The sequence below is a fragment of the Nestor notabilis genome, unplaced genomic scaffold (genome assembly GCF_000696875.1).
Source record: "Nestor notabilis isolate BGI_N333 unplaced genomic scaffold, ASM69687v1 scaffold1184, whole genome shotgun sequence".
NCBI classification, from domain to species: Eukaryota; Metazoa; Chordata; class Aves; order Psittaciformes; family Psittacidae; genus Nestor; species Nestor notabilis.
Window position 1 is genome coordinate 58,218 of NW_009926646.1, and position 21,628 is coordinate 79,845.

Sequence of the window (21,628 nt, forward strand, 5' to 3'; positions counted from 1 at the left end):
CTCCCTTTACAGCACTGGGCTGTAATGAACTTGTCTATGGATATGAAAAGGCAGCAGTAGAGAGGTTGGATTTAGCTCTTCTGGATCATAATGAGACTGATTGCATTTCATAGGATGGAAAGCAGCTTGGAGTTCTGCCTTTGCACAGCATAGTACTTCTGACAGTCTTGAAGGGTAACTGATTGAAAACTTCACTGGTTTTTTTTTCTCATCCCAGATATCCACACTTCTAGAAAGCAGAAATGACCATGACTGCCAACAAGAATGCCAGTGTCAACAGCAGAGCTGGAGGGAGTAAAGTGCCTCAGGACGCTCTGGATAGGTAAGTGGTGAACTACATGTTTTGTAGATTCTGAGAAAGGTTTGCCTGCATTTGGAACAAAATCTCTGTTCAAAGGTAAATGACCTCTGTTCTGACACAGAAAGTGCTTTGCTGGGCTGCGAGAAGTTTTTTGTAGGAATTGGAGGAACCAAAGGATGAATAAAGGTCTGCTTCTGGCATGTTTCTGTCAAGCTATCGCTGCTTGTTGGCTGGTTATGATGAAAGTGATTGCAAGGTGAGACCTGTGTGGAAGGCCTCAGGAGGTTTGGGCTAAATTTCTTGGCCATATGACTACATGTGAGCTTTTCTCTATTGCCAATCCCCAGTCTGTATTTTGTTTTGTTTTCTGCTGTGTTTTCTCTTCTGTTTCTGCCTTTACAGACAGTGGCCAGGCAGTCTCCTGCTGCAGGTCAGGGAGTGAGCATGAAACAGCTGAATGTAAAGTACAGGGCTTATCTCTGTCGCTTTGCTTATGTGTCCTCCTTTCTGTAGCATTAAAGTAGTTTACAAAGTAGACCAACTTTAACACTAACAGCTGGGGAAAATCTGAGCCAAGGATGCCTTAAGTCCCCAAGCCTGACAAGTCTGAGAGAATCAGTCTGTTTAGATTGTGCTTCCAAATTTGTGCATGCTTCCTTGTGGCTAAGAAACACTATCCTAAGAAAGTTCTAGTCTATCAGAAGGCTGTGATGCAGCTGCACACAGTGGTTCAGATGCCTGTAAATAACAGGCACTCACGAATTAGTCCAGTATAATGGCAAGACGGGTAGAGTCAGTTACTGTTTCCTTGTCCTTCAGTTTATACTGATCAAAGGCAGTGTTCTGAAGACAAGAAGTTTTCTTTGGGCAACTCTGCTTTGGAGTGTTGCTTTGGTATGCAAGTAAACAACTCACCTGCAGCCAACAAGTTCTTATATCCAGGTCAGCAGAGTCTTGTTCTCAGCCACAGCCTTTACAAAGTAGTGCTGACAGATTCAACCTGTGGCTTTCACATAGGACAAGCCCACCAGCTGCTTTCATTTTGGGGCTGACAGCTGCAAAACCTGCACTTAGATCTAAGGGCAGCCTCAGTATGCTTTGACTGGGAAAGTTTAGACTACCATCAGACTACAGAACCTTTATGGATTAATCATTTGAACACAGGAGCAAAGCTCTAGACTTTGGATGTCATCTTAGTGAGGTGAGTAGAAAGCCACATAAACTGTTCAGGCTCTTTCTTCAAGTGTGTGAAGTGTCTGTTGACACGTCTCTGCCTTTACTGTAGCATTTTGTCCAGCTCTACAGGGGATTATTGCATGGCTATCTTGTCCTGCTCTGTTTTGAGGGGCTGTTTTATACTACCTTACACAATAACATGCCAATATCTCAATTTTTCTTGTGTTTTGGCTCGAAACAAGACTTTAATGCTATTATAAACAGCACGGAGGAGAAATGTGAAAATAACTTGCGGTGGCCTTATAGAGTCTCTGTACTGCACTGATATCTTTATGTTAGTTATTGGACATAGAAATAAAGAAGGTGCTCTTTGCCTTATAAAGTTCAACAAGTAACTCTGTGAGGCATTCAGCAGGTTGCAGTAAAATGAGTCTGTGCCAAGAAATGAATGTTGTAAAGGAAAAAGCAGTGGAGGTCCTCTTTATTTGTTGGACACTTCGGAATAAGAGTGTAGGTTGTACCAATGTCAATGAAACACTCCTATCGCTTTGGGCAGGTTGTATCTGTTCTTGCCATTGCTGACTGAGGGTACTACACCCAACAAGCTGTACCAGGTTAGTCCTAGCTGACAGCAGCACAGTGTGTGCATAGGAGGCTTATATGGAGAGAACGTTACTGTTTTAAATACTTTAGTAAAGACCGTGATTCAAGTGAGTAGGTCATGGAATTACTGTTTGATTTTATCTACTTAAAAATGAGATATCAGAGGCAAAAAGTCCCTCTATTGGCAGCTGCCAGGTATAGAACAGCTGGCATAGATGGAGAAGGTCAGACAGAAATTGAGGAGAGTTGGCTTTGATCCTAGCAGGCAACTGTAGGTCAACTTGAAATAATGTTGAATACTGGCTTGGTTTGACATGCTTGCCATTGTATTCTGAACTTTTACAAATGCCAACAATGGAAAATGGAATATAGAAATTAAATTTTGGGGTTTTCAGGGTGGAAGTGATAGAAGAGATTATTATTATTATTTTTAATCAGTTTATTTCTTTTCTGTTTTTATTTAGAGGAAAAAATCTTTTTAATGATGTAACTCTGTTTAGCATTAAAATGCTCTGTGCTTTTTCTTGATTTTGGTTGTGTTCCCATATTTCATGCACATATGTCTGCATCTGAATTGCCTTCTACATCTAAAAACTCATTTATCTCTTTCAGCTCTCTGCTACACTTTCTCACTTATCTACATATATTATTGAATCCCAGGCAATTTTCCTGAGCTGTATGAAATGGCCTCATGCTGATGACCAAGAGATAGGTTGCCCTACAGAGTAGTGATGAATTAATAATCAAGAGCTTTAGGTAGAACTCTGACCCTAATCCTGCCTTTCCTGGTGACCTCCTTTGCAGCATTGTCACACCCTTCCTATGTCTAAACCTTTCATTAGGTTGATTTGCCTTTCTTCCTTCGGGTTCTGTTCTCCTTTTTAACTTGTGCAGTTGACTAAAGATACAGATAACCGTCATTCATTCTAGTTCTTTTATTAGGCATGTTATGCTGTGCTAAATCTCAGCAGAAATGGGCTCAATATCCTTGTATGTTTCTCCATTTATTAGTTTGTGTGTTTGGCATCTCATAGGACAAAACAGTAAAAAGTATAAAATAAAAGGGGAGTGAGGGTGGTTAGAGGAATTTCTAGAGAGAGATGCATATGTAGATATTAAACCCAGATCCCTAATGGCATTCCCAAGTTGTTTATCATCCTTCCACCAGTGCAGACAGATTGGTGCTGGGAACTTGGGTCTAGACTTTAGCAAACTTTGGACCTAGTCTTTGGGTTTAAAATCTTTTCCATTCTGAACAGCTTAGAAAGTCCTGTGGGATAGTAAGTTATTGGATAATAACTGTCAAATAAACTGTCTTTCCTTATCATCACCATCTGTTTTGATTAGAATTTGTCAGGAAAAGATTTTGTAAGTACAAGTACAGACCTGAAGCTAAGAAAAACTTTTGAGTTGCACTTGTGTGACAAATGAGGAGATGAATAGGTTGTCATGCCCTAGTTCTCCATCCATTATTTTCCCTTATGTCTTCTTCTTCACCTGTCTTCGTGAAACCCTGTAAGAGGATGTTATTTGAGTCAACCATGAGGATTCTTCATTTTAGTCAGGCTGTAAATCAGCAGAGTAAGTGCTGGCATAATAAAAGTTTACGGCTTTCAGGATTTATTGCCAACATGTTCAAAGATTCACTGAAACTGAGCAGTCATTGTCTCCATTTAGTACGGGATTTGACTGGAGATTTGGAAATCTGCAAATGTGTTTTCTCTATGTATAATTTGTGGGAGTATAGTTTCAGTCAGTGCTGATACTGGCAAAACACAGGTGTATTAGTCTCCTGGTGGCTAGGACAACTTTTACTGTTATTTTTGGTGGAGTTTATTGTTGCAAGAGTGTTCAGCTGGACTCAATCCTGAAGGTCGTTTCCAACCTAACTGATTCTACGACTCTAAGACACAAAGTGTGTTTCAGTGATAGAGTGTCGCCACCTGGTTCAACCTTTTGTGATTCCTTATGGGTCAGAAGCAAAGGTCAGTAAAGTCCATATAAGTCTTTCAAGTTACTTTGGCTGTGAGTCAGACCTTCCTAGATCATGGATTTAAATTTTAGTCATAAATATCGTCAGTGGAAAGGAGGTGCCTACAAGTGAACGTCTATACAGTTGCGTCAAGATTCTTGCAGTAACTAAGATTTGTTTGGTCCTTACCAGAGTGTGGATCCATTGACATGGGGCACCACAGCCATTTTTCCACCAGCGTTGTGCCAATGGCAGTTTAGGAAATGAGGCAGAGACGGAGAGCAGAGTGAGGGAGGATAACTGGGAGCCTCAGCTGAGAAACTGGTTGTGAGATTCACAGGCTTCTGCTGTGAGCACAGGAGGCGAAAACCTTTGGAACTGAAGCAAGTGAGGTGATTTCAATAAACATTCATCCACGCTGATGCATTCATTCTGAAGTTATCTGAAGTTCAATCACCACTTGTTACAAATGGAGATTTTTGTGTGTCAAAATTTTTGTGTGTCTCAAGTTTGAGACAAACGTGACTGTGCTCTAAATAGGAAAATTGTACAGCGATGATAAGGGTGGTAGAAGGTACGAAACATTTTCACTGCAAGGCAAGAATAGAGTGACTGTGACCCTTCATCCTGGAAAAGAAAGGGTTGAAGGGAAAGAAAGGGTAATAGCAATCTCTGAAATGATACATGAACAAAGACAGTAAATAGGGGAAAAAAAATCTCTTTCTATTTAAGAATCTATATGAATCAAATGAAACTACAGGATGACAGGTTAAAAATAATTTGAGAAGAAGGTATTTCTCTGCAGCGTGTTTTTAACTATGGAACTTACTACTGCAGGATGTTATAATCGGACAAATTCATGGAAGGAAAATCTACCAAAGGCTTTTAGCCACTGGAACAAACATTTGAGTCAACAGACTGTTAAGCTGGTTAAGTAGCACTGCATGCTCATCTTGTTCTTACTCTCTTCTCTAGGTGCCTGCTAACTGTCATGGTCAGTGACAGAGCTTGGAGTAGGAATGCTTTTTAGCCCAAGCCAGTGGGGTTGTCTGGAACAAGAGTCAATTATAGGAAGCAAATATTAGAAAGTTTGCACAAGGATTGTTACACTTACGAAATAAGACTTTCTGGGTTTCGGTGAGCTTCAAGGAAACAACTTTAATCCCTCCTTGTGAGTCACTGAGGTGAGCGCCAAGGAAGTTAGGAAAGCACCATATGTATAGCTAAGAGACTTCTTAGCAATCTTATTAACTCTTCAACAGGAGACAAAGGAGCCCATAGCATACTCGCCGCTAGTGTGTGACCCTTTTGCACCAAATGACTAGTTTATTTCATTGCACCATATTAAGAGGATCAGTGTAATTCTGAGGAAACCTTAAGACAACAGAAGTCAAATAAAAGGCATAAGCAGCATTTGTAGCCCCCTCCTCAGAATGTGGCTTGCTTTCCTTTGGCAAATGATTTAATATTTATCTGGAATCTTTGTGTTTTATGCAGAAATTTTATTTGAATTAATGAATTAATTTATAAATTATTTGTCCTAATGTTGTGTTTGGTCCAGTGCAAAGATAAATGTAGAAATGGCACTACCAGCTCTGACTTAAAAATCACCTCAAGACTATACTGTATTAAAACAGACCTATAGCTATGTCTGTGAGGTCATGTTCTACTTAACATAATACAGGTTTCAAACTTGTAGTCTGTTTAGTCTAACAGAGAAAAGGAGAAAAAAATTGTGAACAAAATAATTATGTATTAATGTATCATTGTATCTTAAAATTTCAGTTTAGTTAGAGATATTAAATGCAACAAGCACTAGTCCAGAGCTGAAAAGTGTTTAGAGTAACTGCGGCTACATAACTTCTGTAAATCATTCCTGTTGTCTTTACCTCTGGCTTATATGCCATCTCTGAACTTGGGATCTCAAGGCACTTTATACACTTGGCTTGAGCCTTATCACCTGCTGCAGTGTACTACTGGAGTACATGAAGTGTTTGTTTTTAGAGGAGCCCATTGATCTACAGTTTTTGTCTGAGGATATTGCATGAGGTGGAAGTAATTTCAGAATATGGAGATACAGTCTTCTTCCAATGTATTTGTAAGTGATAGAATTTCCCTTTACCTCCAGTATTTTCAGTGCAGCAGGCTGCATGACATACGAGTCCCACCTTGTGAGCTGGATGTAGAACTGTGTTCCTGCCAGGCAGTGTTGCCCTGCTACATACAGTACCGGAATGAGAAACAGAATAAATACTGTAAGGCACATTTTTACTGTAGGATAGGATTTAAAAATAAATTATCTAATTAAAAATAGTTAAAAACATGAGCAGTATCTTTCTGCTGTAAGTACAGAATATATCCCTGTAAGTAGAATTACTTAGACATCGATTTGATGTGCTTTCTTAATTAATAATGTTTGGCTAAATTTTTGTTAAACTGGAAAAAAAATTGCACACATCAGTATCTATTTTTGTAAATGGAATGCTTAATGTCAATAAAATGAGGAAGATATTTTGATGAATTAAGCAATATATGCACTTAACAAGAAACATAATTTACAAGGATAATATCATTACACTTACTCTCAATTTCTTGAGAAGCAAGTAAAGGTGATTGTCCTTTGACTTCTTGTGGAACAGCACTAAGTCTGTCCCATGTAAAGCACGTTTAAAATGTATGCACGGAAGTTTCACAAATCAAGTCTTAGGAGTGAGCTTTTGAAAGCTTAAGCACACTCGTGTACTGCTTACAGTGAACAAAAATCGAGTTTGCTTAAGTGTTTTGCCGGCGTGGTGACTTTAGCAGTATATATGGAGGGACTGCCAAGAACACACATCTTTTTAGTTTAATGTCTCTGGGCTTGATTTGGGATGATAGCCAAAGCAGAAACCAATCCTGCTTCCAGTTGTGTAAAAAAGGACTCTGTGTCTCAGGAGAACTAGTCTCAGAGGCTATGCACCTGAGGAAAACTACATCACTGCAAGCATGTGAGTTTGGGTGCAGATTTAATTATTTGATGTGGGCTGCTGCCTTTACATGCAATCTGCAGAGGAAAGGCATCATCCTCACTGAGGTGGAGAATGTTCTCCAGCTGAGCAATCATGATTTAATGACACAATAAACTGAGTGTGCTGATATCAGTGGGTTGTATAGCAAGGCATTAGAAATTTGTGCTAGCAAAGGTTTACACCTGAAAGTTGCTGTGAGCATAAACTTGCAAGTTGTTAATTTCCTAGTCTAAAATATAATAAATATACGCTTGCTTGATCAAAACTGAGATCTGACCACTGAGTTGCATCTTTGTCCTTGCCTGGGAAGAACTGAGCTGGTACCCACAAACCTCTTAATACACGCTTTGGTTTTCATCTTCCAACAATGTGTGAGGCCATTCTTGTTGCCACCAACAATTTGTCAGCCTCATTAGTCTAACATGTACTGAGATATGTTTGCACTGGCTTTGTGGCTCAGACCTTCTCCAGGATTTAAGTTAATGGGTCAGAATTTTAATTGGCAGGATCTGGCTTACCTCCAGTGAAGGCAGTGGAGATGCACCACATAAACCAAATGACTATCTGGGCTAATATAACTCTAGAGGTACCTAAGGAGTGTTTTAGCTGAATTGTTTATAATTCTTTAAATATCAAATAAAATAATGACTTGTATTTCCTAACCAAGTGACCCCCTGGGGAGTGTTATGTCCGGCTTTATCATGAGTCTGGGATTATTTGCTGTTGTTATTCACAGGTAAAATCACTGTTGGAAATACAGAGGGAAGGCTCCTTAGGCTGATGCATTCCCTTGCTGCTGGCTAAACCAGGGACTAGATCTGGACCTGCTTCCATGGGGCCTCAGCTTCTGTGTAGCCATCATCAGTCATGTGGAGGGGAGGCCAGGTGCTCCCCTTTTGGAACAATGGGTCTTTGCACATGCTCTGTGCTTGCTTTTTGGGGTTGCAGATGACTGCAGGAGGTGCAAGGCTCTAGAGGACTGATGAGAGATGTTTGCAGAGCCAGCAGAGTTCTGGAACACTATTCTTCTATCCACCCTGATTCTTTCATTTGGGAACCTGGAAAATAATCACTGCATTTGTGTAAGCAAACACAACCTTTCTTGTTTGTATTAACAGCAGCAGTCTTTTATTGCATATGACAGAACTCAGCAAAGCTAAGATGTGTAGAAGTATTGTTTGGGTTGGTTTCTAGGAGAAGTGTTGTTTTGGATTGCGTACCTGTCCCTGTAATGTGCTGATGTCTACGCTCACCTACTTCATATGCACATCAAGGTCTTATGTTTTATTTCTGTGTTTCTGTGATGGAGGCAGAAACAATACCAGCTTTCAGAAAAGTAGTAGTTAAGGGAAGATTTCATGTCTGTGTTTTGGCCTTAAAAAACTGAAATATACAGTCACTTCCAAAACCAGTCCTAGCCTGCACTGGAAGAAGTGTTGTCTTCAGAGAGGCAATGCGTTTTCTCTTATCTAGATGGATCAGCTCATGGATGCAACTGTAGTGTTTTTGCTTGCTGTTATTTGCAACAATATCATTTTAACTTATTTTGTATCATTTCAATCATTCTGCTATTGTAACTCCCCACCCCTAACAAAAGAAAAAACCCAAACCAGAGCAGTGTCCTTCAGCTCTGTGTTAAGCTGTAGACACTGTTCAAATTTACTGTCAAGACATTCACCCAGATGTGGTTCAGTCTGCCTGCACTGGCAAATGAATTATCTTCCGATTACTGCAAAAGAACTGCTTTCATGTGCTGCTGGATGCCTCGGGAGGCAGATAAGGCAGAAGAGCTCCCTTGCTATTGCCACAGCAGAGTGTGGTGGAGCTCTGCATCCACCATGAGGGAGCCCTGATTCTACTATAAGAAAAATGTTAACAGTAAGATAGACAAAAAGTAACTTTTTGTATTTGCATATTTAATGTAAATATAAAGACTGTGATATTTATATCCTGAGTTTTCTGAATGGCTCATCATGAAGAGAGCAATCACTTGGAAATCAAAGGATGCATCTTCAGCTCCCTGTGTTGCCCTAAAAACCCGAGGTTTTGGTCTTATTTGAAACTCTAAAGCAATTTCTCCACTGTTATGTGTTACTGCCTTTGCCTTAGCACAGTTACGATAAAGGGCTCATCTCTCATGCTTTCTTTGCTAAGCATGTAGACAGTGTTGCCACAAGTGATAGAAAATCTGCTTCTTTCCCCTTTGCAGATGGCTGCATTTCAGTTACAGGCAAAAAGTGCTCTCTGCCTGGGCTCTACAGTTAGTGGCATGGTTTAAAGGAGTCTCCATAAAACTTCAGTTATAGGTAGCTGTAGATGGCTGTACTATTCAGACTTTGATAAAATGTTCTGTATGGATGATGTTCCCATCCATGCTTAACAGAAAGTTTAGTGGGATGTTTGGACGCCAATTTAATTTGTGCTATAATAAGATGCCGTGCGGAAAAGTGCTGGTGTGTTTGCTGCTGCCTCAACTGTTTGCTGAAATGCTTACCAAAATACACAGCCAAGCGTGGTGTGTCTCGGGGAAAACCTTTCTCTGGAGGACACACGCAGATGTAGATGCAGAAAACAATGACAGAGAAGGCGGTGGGTCTGGAAGTGCTTGATGGTGTTGCACAATTTTAGGGAGATCTGTGCATGGTTTGGTAGGTTAGCAGTTGCTGTTTCATGCTATTTGGTTGTATGAGTTCCTGTTTTCAAGGGACTCTGGTAGGGGAGGGGAGCTTGGAAAGGAGAGTGAGCAATGTATAAATAAAGCAGGGAGCCAAGTCTTCATTTTATACATCTTGAAATAATACATACATTTTGAAATAAAAGTTTCTTTTCCTCCATCAGTTGTGGTGTAGCCTGGGCTAAAACAGCTCCTACTTTTCCCAGTCAAAGCAGCCCTTGGGAACTTTGTAGAGCACCAAGAAAGAGGCCAGAGGTGCGAGTTCAGCTCATGTGTTCTTGACATGTCCCTGCCTCTCCCTGCGGCTTGTGCCAGGCAGCACAGGAGGCAAGGCCCTGACCGCTCACCTCTGCTGCGCTGCGGGAGAGCTCCTGGCAGCTGTGCGTGGCTTAAGGCAAAGAGGCACTCTGCACTGAACTGCTGACATGTGCTCGCCCGCCAGAAGTATTCGCCTACTGCTCAGAAACAGTAGAGAGAAACTTTTAAGCGCCTTACGAATTTGTGAAACAAAGCTTATAAAAAAGTTTGTTATTTTAAAAAAGAATCAAGTTTTAATATTTTGACAGCAAGCTTGAAAATAGGAAGAATAGTGTCCAATAAAATTCTGCTAAGAGTAAGCAATATGTAAAGTTATTCGAGCCATAATGAGACACTGTCTTTATTATCTTGTTGGTTTCAAAACCATTGAGGTTTAGAAAACAATATAAATAAACTTCAGCCAAACTGTGGAAACCGAATAACCGATGTGTATTCTATTAGCAATTATTGTACTTCTTTAAAAGAAGACACAGCTTGAACTGTGCAGCTGACAAATTTTCAGCTGGCCAGTTCCCAGCAGTGCAAAGGTACATTTGGTTCAGAAATCAATAGCAGTCGTTATTTACCCTGTGAGGTTGGAGGTGTGTTTGGGACACAGAGCTCCAGCAGCTCAAATCTGAACTGGACCATGGGAGGTGAGAGTGAGGTACTGTCATAAGGAAGAAAATGTCAGCAGTGGGAACAAGCTGGTTCAGATGACTCTGAAATGGGAAGAACTTGAATACAGGCTTTGTATTCATTGACTTCATTGCTGTCCTTTATCTGGGTATGCAGCATTGGTGGGGTGCTGATTTCCAAGGAAGCTGAATGTTTTCCTCTCTCACCCTGCTCAGCAGTGACCTTGGGGCAGTGGATTAGAGGGCAGGCTGAAATCTCCTGAGATCTCTTTAGCAGGGTTGCAGAAATATTCTTCTAAGCACAGTAGTCTAGAAAAGAAGAATGGTTTGTAAACCAAGATAACAGCTTCTAATTAGAACAAGAGAGAGGACTGAAGAAATGGACTTTTGGATACATCCTTTGGGCTTCCTCAAATGGTGGGGAGGAGCAGGAAATTTTGCTATTTCATTTCTACTGTTGGCTACTTTGTTTGACTTTAATTTTTACCAGATGTCTGTTCAGGAAGAAGCATTACTACTTAATTTATATGGACTTGTTAGTCAAACAAATAGCTTTCTTAGAGGGAAGTTGTGTTAATACATCCCTCCCATTTGCACAGGTTTTGGAAGAAAAAACACCCCAACCAAACCAAAGACCTAAAATTTTGATTGCATTTTCTTTCATGCAGTTTCAGATCAAGTTTGCTTTGTTGTCATTTGGAGGCTCCAGGAATGCACCCTGGCAAATTACTTCCCATAGTAATTTAATTCTCATAACACTCTGAATGCTTTATGCTTTTATAGGCAGCAAATCATACATCATCATTAACATTGCCTTTTCTATTAAGGTTTGTATTATCGAAAAACAATGTAAACTAACTAAAAAGTGAAAAGTAATAAGACTTTCAAAAAGCAGAGTCTTGCAGCTGACAGGTTAGTCTGAAAGTGGCATTTTTAATGCAACTGTGATCTGTTCCAGTACAAAGACTATTTAGACAAACACTGCAATCTTTAATTGTTTAATCCCTGTATTTACATTAGCATAACCAATAGTACTAAGACCTCAACTAAACTATTATAGATTTTTGCAGAAAATGATTACAACAACATTATTTTGGAAATGTTTCTGATGTCTTTCTAGTGTTTTTACTGTACCAAAATGTAGTGAATATAAACAATGAGCAAAATCCTTGTTAAAACACGAGTCCCCAGCAATGCAGTATCAGAAAACTAGAGCAAGATTCATGTGAAATTCTTTATTGGGTGGTGATAAGAAGTGAGGCAGAAGTCCACAGGGGATATAGCGTAGTAGTTGTGCAAAACAGTTTTACATCATATGCCAATGTTTCAATTTTTCTGGAGGAAGTCATTCTTAGGAATGATGCTGGCAGTCTCATTGAAAAGATCAACAAAGATACAGTTTATGAGCATTACTAATGATGTTTTATGTTCTGTGAGGATCTGTTTATTAGGAGCTGGTGTAAGACCCTCATGTCTTTACACTTCAGCTGTTGAAAAGCCATCAGTATGGGAGAACAATTTCTGTTCTGTGCCCTAATCAGTCTGGATTCGAATCAGAGATTTAGCAGTGAAAGAGTCTGTGTTCTCTTACCAGTTTCCTGAACTGTTTAGTTATCCTAAAAAGATATTCTCCACTTGAGTGGAACAGAAAATTGAAAGAACACATAGCAGAATTTGTAAAGAGTAAGATTGAAAGGAAGATCTGAACATAATGAAATATAAGTGAAAGAATTATCCTGCGTTTCTTCCCTGATTGGAAGAAAACCATTTTGTCCAGAAAGCCAAAGCAAGAAGTACCATTATCATAGCATCCTCACAGTCTTTTCACATGCTTTATCCTCCAAATAGCATAATAACTATTTGTCAGGTAATATTCTGTACAGAAACCAGGAATCAGTCACACTGAGCATCAACCTTGTATTTGCACTTGAGAAACGTTAACAGCAAATGGCCTTTAAAAACAAATGAAACTGTAAGCATTTTCCTGCAAGCAGGAAAATAGGAGCTAATGGAAATACACAGTTGTCATCCATATTATTAAATTATATGCATGCAAAAATGCCCACAGTGCCTAGGAGGCTTTGAGCAAAAGATGTGTCAGTGAGAGCCCTCTGTAGGAGAGCAACAGGTCTTGATTATTCTAGTGTCCCTGTCAACACAGTGCCAAGGACTTGCAAAAAAGCGTGCCTGTGGACCTTAGCTACCTGTGCACAGGATTTTCGGGTCATCCACCTTTATCTTTTGAATTAGGTGTGGCCTTTTCAAAGTGCCTTTTTTTTCTGCGCAGCAGATGCTTATCCAGGGAAGCCGCTGAGCCCATAAGGGGACTTGTCAGTACAGACAATCGAACAAACGCCCAGTAATCAGACTGCTCTCACATGAAAACTCTACCCCCTTGATTTGCTGCTGTTTTGGAAAACCACCTTATGTCAACAGAGGCAAACAGGGGAGATGGCAGATAGCCTGTGCCCATTTGAAACTGTTGGCGGAGACCTAAAAGCGTTTTAATGTGGATTTGCAACCTCTCCCTTTCCTGTCAAACAGTAATGTCACCCATGTGGACTTCCAGATACGTGTTGAGTCTGGTGGGCTTGTTTACTGTGTCTGTGTATGTGTTGTTGGGTACTTGATACAGCTTCTATGATTTCTTTACCAACAGGCAGTTGGATTGCACTGGTCCAGAGGTTCAGGAATGAATTGTAAACTGTTGCTCCCTGTGACTTTAAAATAAAAACCCAAATGAAACAAGATTTTTTCTAAGCCGTGGGTAACCAGGAGGAAACTTCTGGCTTGCCAGATTTTTCATGCACCTGTGAAAGTGAGAAAGCAGAGAAGCGATTTGCTAGTTAAACATTAATGCCAGTTTCCTCCCTTTAAGCATACAAGGGGACAGAGGTTTGACATACGCACTCAGTCTGTGTGTCATTTAGTGCCTAACAGGTGAAGCAGGCAGTATTCAGGAAGCACAGCGGCTGCGGCAGGACATGAGGGACTGAGAGCAGCACTTCTCCTTCTCCGTTCTGCATCTTTCCAGGAGGGAAGAGCTTTTGAGTAAGTCTGGGATTGGTAGGCTGAAGTGATTGTAATGATGGGTAGTCGTGTGTTTGTCAGAGGCATGAGAGGAGGAAACTAAATAAAGCAGATGTGAAGAGCATGAATTAACATAGCACTGAACCCTAATATCCTTTCCTAAAGCCAGTTCTGCAGTAGATAAGCTTTCTACTCATAGGCAGGAACTCAACACCAGCCTACTGCTTACTAAAGACAGCAACAGAAGCAGCTTTTGTTGCCAAAGTTTGCAGCTCTGCTACAGAACAAGGGACTCTGTGGGACTAAAACTAATTTTTACAGCCCCTCTCTTACCCTCCTCCCCCTACCTGTTTTGGTCTCAGACAGAACCTAATTTCTCTGCATGGCTAAATACATGTTTCTTGTCTAGTCTGATGAGATTCCGGTTTTGAATCTTTAGTTCTTACAAGTGATGTTTAAGTTATGCTTCAGTATTCGTATCTGTGCATTTTGCCACTGCTTTCTTCCCCCCACCAGATATATCCACTGGATGACAGTGTGTATGAGGAATGACACCCCTTTGTTTCCTTGTATTGTTGGGTTGCCTACTTTGGACAAGTTAAATTTGGTTTTATTGTATAGAAAGTGTTAGTCCATTAGATAGAGGCTGTGCTTATTTCTACCTGGGCTGAATATGACTTACAATGACTGTGTTTTTCTAAATGCTGGATAACTGCTGTGATGGAAACCCAGTGTTAAACACAGTGCTGCCAGTGTAACTTCTGTGTGTTGTGTTGGTTTTGATGCCTTGTTTCAGTCATTTGTTTGTATTATGTTTTCTAAGAAACTTAATTTCTGAGGTATGAAACAGCTTGAGGTTTGTTTTTCCACCAAATAAATAACAGAAGTCTTATGGGTTTGTGCTTTTCAAGAAAAAAAATCAATGTTGCCAAACTCTGTGAGGCTCTGAGGGATGTAACTTAGGGTCAGAATCTGGACTTCTGTTGCTTCAAATGTTTGTTAGCTGAGAGACCATGAGTTACTGCAAGGATTTTGTTGTTAGGTTTTCTAGTCTTCAGAGAGCAAATATTTTTACAGCTGATGAGCTTATAATATGAAAAGTAAAAATGTATTGGCCAGCTCCTTATAAAACCTAATAGGCCAACAGAAGAGTGTAAAACTAAATCCAGGGTTTTATAAGAAGCCAAGGTCTTGTGAGAATGAAATATTTATAAAGGATATATAAATCCCTCCAGATATTATCCCAGTTCCAAATTTAGGCTTGCGATCCCACAGCTTTTGTAGGTGTGGTGGTGAAATGTGATCTGGGAGGCTCATTTCAGCTGGGTGAGTAATGTACACGTTTATGTTACCCTTGATCGTGGTGAGCAAAGTGATGGGGAGTGTCTCCCTGACCTAACCCTGCTCCTGTTGACAGTTACAGTCAGTAAAAAGCAGAGAGAAGCCAATGTCTAGATCTTTTGGAAAGTTTCCTTTGGACTGTGTTTTGAGCATTGGTGTGTGTGGTGATTGAGCACTGGCCTGTCATTCTTTTGTTAACATTCAGTGAAGAAGATTTAGGGATTTTAGTCAAGTTAAGTTCGGCCTTGTCTGGACTCTAAGGTAAATAAGTGTGGTAGCAGCAAGCATTGCAAGTCATAGCTTGGTGCTTTTTCATTTATTTCTCTTTCTTTTTCACTTTGTCAGTTTACATATGACTGGCAGCAGATTGGGGAATAAATAGATCAAAGACTTTTTTCAAAGCCGTGTTCAACTAAAAAACCCCAAACAACTCTTGGCTGACAAAGGCTTTCATATGACACTCAGCTGTGGGTATACCCAATAAATTTCCTTATTTTCCTGGCTTGTTTAGCTAAACAAAGTAGCATGAATCATACAGTAACTAGTCAAATAGAGTAACCTAATTTAATTTTCACTGCAAATGTTATTTAGTCTGAAACTTTGTTTTTCATAAGTGTGCGTTTGTGCCAGGTCAATGCCTTAAATCTTCCTATAACAACAATTTTGCATCAGTTTGCATCTTCAGCAACCTCTCTTTGGTAACTCTTGATTCATGCTGACATAAGCCAGAAGAAAATCAAACCCTAATTCATAGATATTTAAAGAAAGCAAATGTAACAGGGCCAAAAGTAAAACTGAAAGAAAAATCCCTCTTAAAGTATTCAATTTCTTCTTAATCTGTACAAACCCATCATATTAGGTTTACATGGCAAGGTTTTGGTAGCGGGCTGGCTGCTATGGGGCTGGCTTTTGTGAGAAGCTGTTAGAAGCTTCCCCTATGTCTGATAAAGCCAATACCAGCCAGCTCCAAGATGGACCCACCGCTGGCCAAGGCTGAGCTCATCAGCGACAGCGGCAGCACCTCCGGGGTAAAGGGAAAGGTGGCTGCACAGGAGCAATTGCAGCTGGAGACAGGAGTGAGAGCACACGAGAGAAGCAGCCCTGCAGACACCCAGGTCAGTGCAGAAGGAGGACAGGAGGTGCTTCAGGTGCTGGAGCAGAGATTCCCCTGCAGCCCATGGTGCAGCCCACAGTGCAGCCCATGGTGAGGCAGGCTGTGCCCTGCAGTGCTTGGGGGTCCGTGGTGGAGCAGATACCCACCTCTGCACATGGAGGTCCGTGGTGGAGCTGATATCCATGTGCAGCCCAGGGAGGACCCCATGCCAGAGCAGGGGGATGCCTGCAGGAGGCTGTGGTCCTGTGGGAAGCCCAGGAGCTGGAGCAAGGTCCTGTAGTCCCTTGGAGAGAGGAGCCCCTACTGGTGAAGGTTTGCTGGTGGGACTTATGACCCCGTGGGGGACCCACGCTGGAGCAGTCTCTTCCTGAAGGGCTGCGCATCATAGTAGGGACCCACGCTGGAGCAGTTCATGAGGAACTGTAGTCTGTGGGAAGGACTCATGTTGGAGAAGTTCATGGAAAACTGTCTCTTGTGGGAGGGATCTTATGCTGGAGCAGTGGAAGAGTGTGAGGAGGAAGGAGCAGCAGAGGTGTGACTGCAATCCCCATTCCCTCCCCTCTGTGCTGCTGGGGGGAGGAGGTAGAGAAAATCAGGAGTAAAATCCAGGAAGAAGGGAGGGATTGAGGGAAGGTGTTCATAAGATTTTATTTTCTAAGGTTTTATTTCTCATTATCCTACTCTGATTTTATTAGTAATAAGTGAAATTAAGTTTTTTTCCCCGAATCAAGTCTGTTTTGTCTGTGATAACGGGTGAGTGATCTCTCCCTGTCCTTATCTCGACCCATGAGCCTTTCATTATATTTTCTTGAGGGAGACTGATAGAGTGGCTTTGGTGGGCATGTGGTGTCGAACCAGGGTCAACCCACCACATCTATGCATGATGTAACGTGTACCAAGGGTCATGTCTCTTGTCATAGCTGGAATTATTTTGCATTCCATAAGGTCAGAGCCACTAAAGAAAATAATGGTGATAAGAGAGGCCAGGGTTGTAAAACTTCAAATCTTTCCTCCTCCAGAGGCAGGATGCAGCCTCTAAAGATGTGACACGTTGTATGCTCAACTAACATGTGCAGGGTAGACTCTTAATGTGTATTTCATGTTATTTTACCCATAGTTATGCTCCTTTGATTCTCTCACTGTAATATCTGTAAAACATGGAGTATATCTGTGAACATCAGGCTGTGCAGCTGTGGTCTGTTGTATAGGTTTGGATGGGTTGTATATGATTATATGAGGGATGTCAGCCCACAACTTACAGGTCAGTATAAGTCATGGCAGGCAGTGGCACCTTCTGAAATGCTGTTTATACCCTCAACCTGTCCTGATACCAGAGCTGTCCTGCAAATCTGTACCACCTCTTTCTTGTGAGCATACAAAGTATTATGTATCATTTGAGCACGTATTTCTGGTATTTGAGAAAGCATCAAATGTCCATGTGTTTCCTGCCTTCTCCCTTGCTTCAGCACCTCCATGAGTCGTATTTCACTTATCAACTGGTTCTTCTCTTTTCTATGTTTTCAAGTGCTGAAAAAACATTTTGCATCAAATTTTTTTCTCGCAGTTGTTACATGGAAGTCCTGTGTTGTGAGAGACAGCAGTAGTGCTCCCCTCTACAAAGTCTGCTGTGAGTGTTGAACTTGGTCCTCCAAGTAATTTGTTAGGAAAACTGTGTCGCCCATCTTCAAGGATTGCCATGAATGTCAACATATGGGTGAGAGACAGATGACTGTCAGGGTGCAATCGTGTAACTAAGTGACTCGGAAGGTAATAACCTTTATTATGTTTGAAAAGTAGTCCAAGGTTTAGGCACAGAGATCTTTGGAGATCTAGACAGGTGGAAATCTACTCTTCTAAGGGACAAAGGAGAGAGGGTAAAACTTCTAAAATGAAGCTAAAAATGAAGAACAAGGACATATTTCTCTAATCTTATCATACAAGTAATACAGTAACAAAGAAAAAGCTGTACATATAGAAACATGTACAAAAAGTGCCCTTCAGAGGACAAATAAGCTTTCTCAGCGTCATATAACCTGGGGTGTGCTGATTGTATGCCATTGGTTCAGCTTTGTGCTTACAGAGGAGTCTGCAGAAAGCTGAATGAAGTTGCTGCAGTTGTCTTCAGAAAAGGATGGCACTTAGCTAATGGTCAGAGATGAGACCCCCCTGAGCACTCTTTAGGCAAAGTCTAAAATCAGAATTACTCCTTCTTTTGCCCTGCCTCAGTACATATTACTTGTGAGCTACTTTCACAATACATGAACTTCAAGTGCATGGCAGTCATACAGGGATGGGTCAGACAGGCTGCATTTGGACAGGGCTTTTCCAAACCAGAATTCTAGACTTGGAAAAAATACATGCTGCTAAAGAACAAGTTTCAAGGACTGTCAGTTCTTAATGGACAATTAAGAGCTTGTGTACACTGTCTGATTAAGAAAATGCTATCATTTGCTGTACCTCCACTCTCTACAACAAACCTCTCCAGATCTTAAAGCAGGTGAGACTTAAACATGCTATAACCATTTCCAGAACATAATAAAAATAAGTAACAGTGGAGATATAACAGTGGAAATATCTATTGCATAAATTATGATTCAGAACATGTTTTGGGAAAAGAATTACTGCGAGGGAGGCTTCCATTTTTCAACTTTGAATCCTATTTTTGGAGGAGAAAATGAGAGGTGGTCCTGTCTGTACTTCAGTGGAAAAGAGTGAATGGTGGTCTCCGATATTTCAGTTCTTGCTTCTGATTTTTTTATCATGTGCAGCCAGCTTCTGATCATGGTGACAGAAGGTACAGCGCAGGCTACTTGATCTTCTGTGCTTTAGGTATTAATTTCTATCTGAAGAGAAGGGGTGAAAAAAGCTTAAACATGTCATTGTTTAAAAACCATCCTGCACTTGCCTAGTAACAGAGCATAAGACTGCTGTAAATCTAGGGCAGCAGGGAATCTAGCCCTCTCATTCTAGATAATTTCACAATTTCCTGTTGTCTTCTTCACCCTTAGAAATTTCTTGGCAAAGGCATGTACCTAGTGCACACTGATTGTTCACATTTTATTTTACAGTCATTTGTCATTGTCAGGTTTTCTTGCTGTCTTTGCTTTACAGACCCAGTCTAATTCAAGTATTTAGGATCTGACTCATCAGCTTTGATTTATTTGCCCTTTTTTTGTACAGTTGTAGAGCATAGTTGCCACTTCACGTAATTTACTTTGGCAGAATTACTCCCGAATTTCACTGGCGTAAATCAGACGTTTTGCTTCTGAGCCATGAAAACACAGTTCATCTGCAGTCAGCTGTGTTTCTATGTGCTTTTCTCCATGATCTGACTGCAGAGACCCAGAGCTCTGGAGGGGTTTTATATGTAGGAATTAACCACAGCACTCTGAATGCATCCCGCAGTTACTATCATTAACTCAGTAATGCTTGGGAGCATAGAAACTAGAGCTTTTAGAAATGGCACACAGAGCTTGGTCTTTTGTTTATTTCACTGTCCTAGTGGCCTATCATTTTGTAACTAGTTCTGATGTCATCTCGATTTTTATTTAAATGGAAACTATCAAAATTCCTTGGGGGGGTGGGGGTGGAATCAGAAGCGCAAGCAGAAAAATAATAGGTGTTTCTATTTTTGTTCTATCTTTAAATAATTCGTGATATTCATCCACATTGATTTTATTGCCTCATTCTCTCTAAATTCTGTGGCTTTTCCATTACTAGCAAATGTTCATAAGCCTATTTCAAACAGTCTTATAATGCAAATTCACTTTTCAGTTTAGAAAGTATTTTCCATTTTGTTTTTGTCCCAGTCCCAAAGTCAACAACAAAGGGAGAAGGTTATCTGGAATGCAGAGTTTTGGGGATTTTGAGCCATATTCCTGGTGAGACCCCAAAAATCATAAAGAGCCTGGTGGAGGAGGGCTTGTTCTGTCCCACTTACATCATTTTCCTTTCCAAGCAAGAGGCAAGATATGACATGTTGTACTGCTTGATTCATTACCAGCTTGAATCAGCTCAAAAACCACCTTACTACTGTGTGCCCTTGAGTGTGAAAAGTTCACCTCCTTTACTCGCTGTAAGTTTTATTTAGATTTAAGATAACTAAATATCATCTGTAGTTATTTACTGTGTAATGTAGAAAATGACAATACTGTATGCCATGCCAGAGTGCAGAATATATTGTAGTAGACAGGTTTACTGCCAAACAAAATTGGATTTAAATTCAGCAGTGCAGGAGGTCCCTTTTGTCTGGTCTTAAAGTTCCCATAATTCCTAGTTACAAGAAGTAACCTAACATTAATTTTAAAGTCCTTTTCCACACCTGGTACAATTAGTCTTCTTTGATGTTGTGTACAAGGCAGTTGTCCAAGCCTAGATGCTCATTTCTATTTGAAAAGAAAATGTCAAATTCAAAGTATCATCAGTATATTGGATCCTCTTGGGTCATCTCAGTTAAGTAACGGAGCCATTTCAGACCACATATTTTGGCGATAGTTTGATCATGTTTGACCTTCACACTAACCACAGACCAGTGTGGCCACCTGCATTTGTTCGCTGAGCTTTTGTTGCATTACTGTAATGCCCCCCAGAGTGCTTTGCAGCTATCACTGCTCCTGCCTTTCACTCCCCTCGCTGGTGAGGACCCAGTTAGGGGTGAGGAAAAGGAACTTGTGTCACAAGCAAATGATGCTGAATCATTGCTTCTCTGTCCAATGGTTTATTCCATTACTCACCCCAAAATGCAGCCAAACCACTAGCCGGTAGTGTTTGATAGCTAGAAGTGGACTTCTCATAGCTCTTTGTAGTAAAATGTAGAGGAAACTATTCCTACTTCTTGTATAGAGAGAGGAAGAGGTAATTTTTTTGGAGAGTGTCCCTCAATGTTGCTTCAATCAAAGTCATTAAGGGTTTTCTGTCCTTCTTCAAATTACTCTGCTTTTCTGCACTTAAAGAGGCATGACTGGAAGATTGCTGTACTGCAGCAGTGTGTTCAGATTTTGTTTGTGCAAAAGTACTGATTTGTACCCAGAGGTTTCCCAAGTGTGTGTCTGACAGACAGAAAGAAGAGTATTTTTCTGGGCCCTTAAGGTGGTGTGAAACTGTATTAGTTACAAAGAGCTGTCAGTACTGAACCTTTTTAATAGTGCTTGTTTTGTCCAAGTCATGGAGGAAATGACACAGAAACGCTGGTTCTAATTTGAGCGTCTGTTGGTCTCTGCACAGTTTCTCTACTATGTTAAATCAAGGTCAAGGTCAATGGAAATGAATGCCATAGCAAGCCATCGCATCTGTTCTCAGTAGTGAGAGCAGGGTGCCCCTGGTTCCAGTTGGCAGGTGAACAGGGTGTCCTCTCCTCTCACTTTGCTTTGCTCTGCTCTGCTCTTGGAAAGATAGATTCCAGTATTTGCACTCATGGTGGGTGGCACAAAGTAGGAGCTGCTCCTTACTCAGGGGACCTTTCTGTGCTGCTGAAC

General features: G+C 40.8%; 1 protein-coding gene across 1 annotated transcript in view; it reads left to right on the forward strand.

Moving 5' to 3' along the window:
• Positions 1-242: 242 nt before the first annotated feature.
• The window catches only part of LOC104405029 (suppression of tumorigenicity 5 protein-like), a 32,533-nt gene continuing 11,147 nt past the window's right edge, over positions 243-21,628 (forward strand). Inside the window, exon 1 of the mRNA XM_010013621.1 lies at positions 243-322. Within this exon, the coding sequence (XP_010011923.1) occupies positions 243-322 (80 nt within the window). The remainder of the gene's footprint in view (positions 323-21,628) is intronic.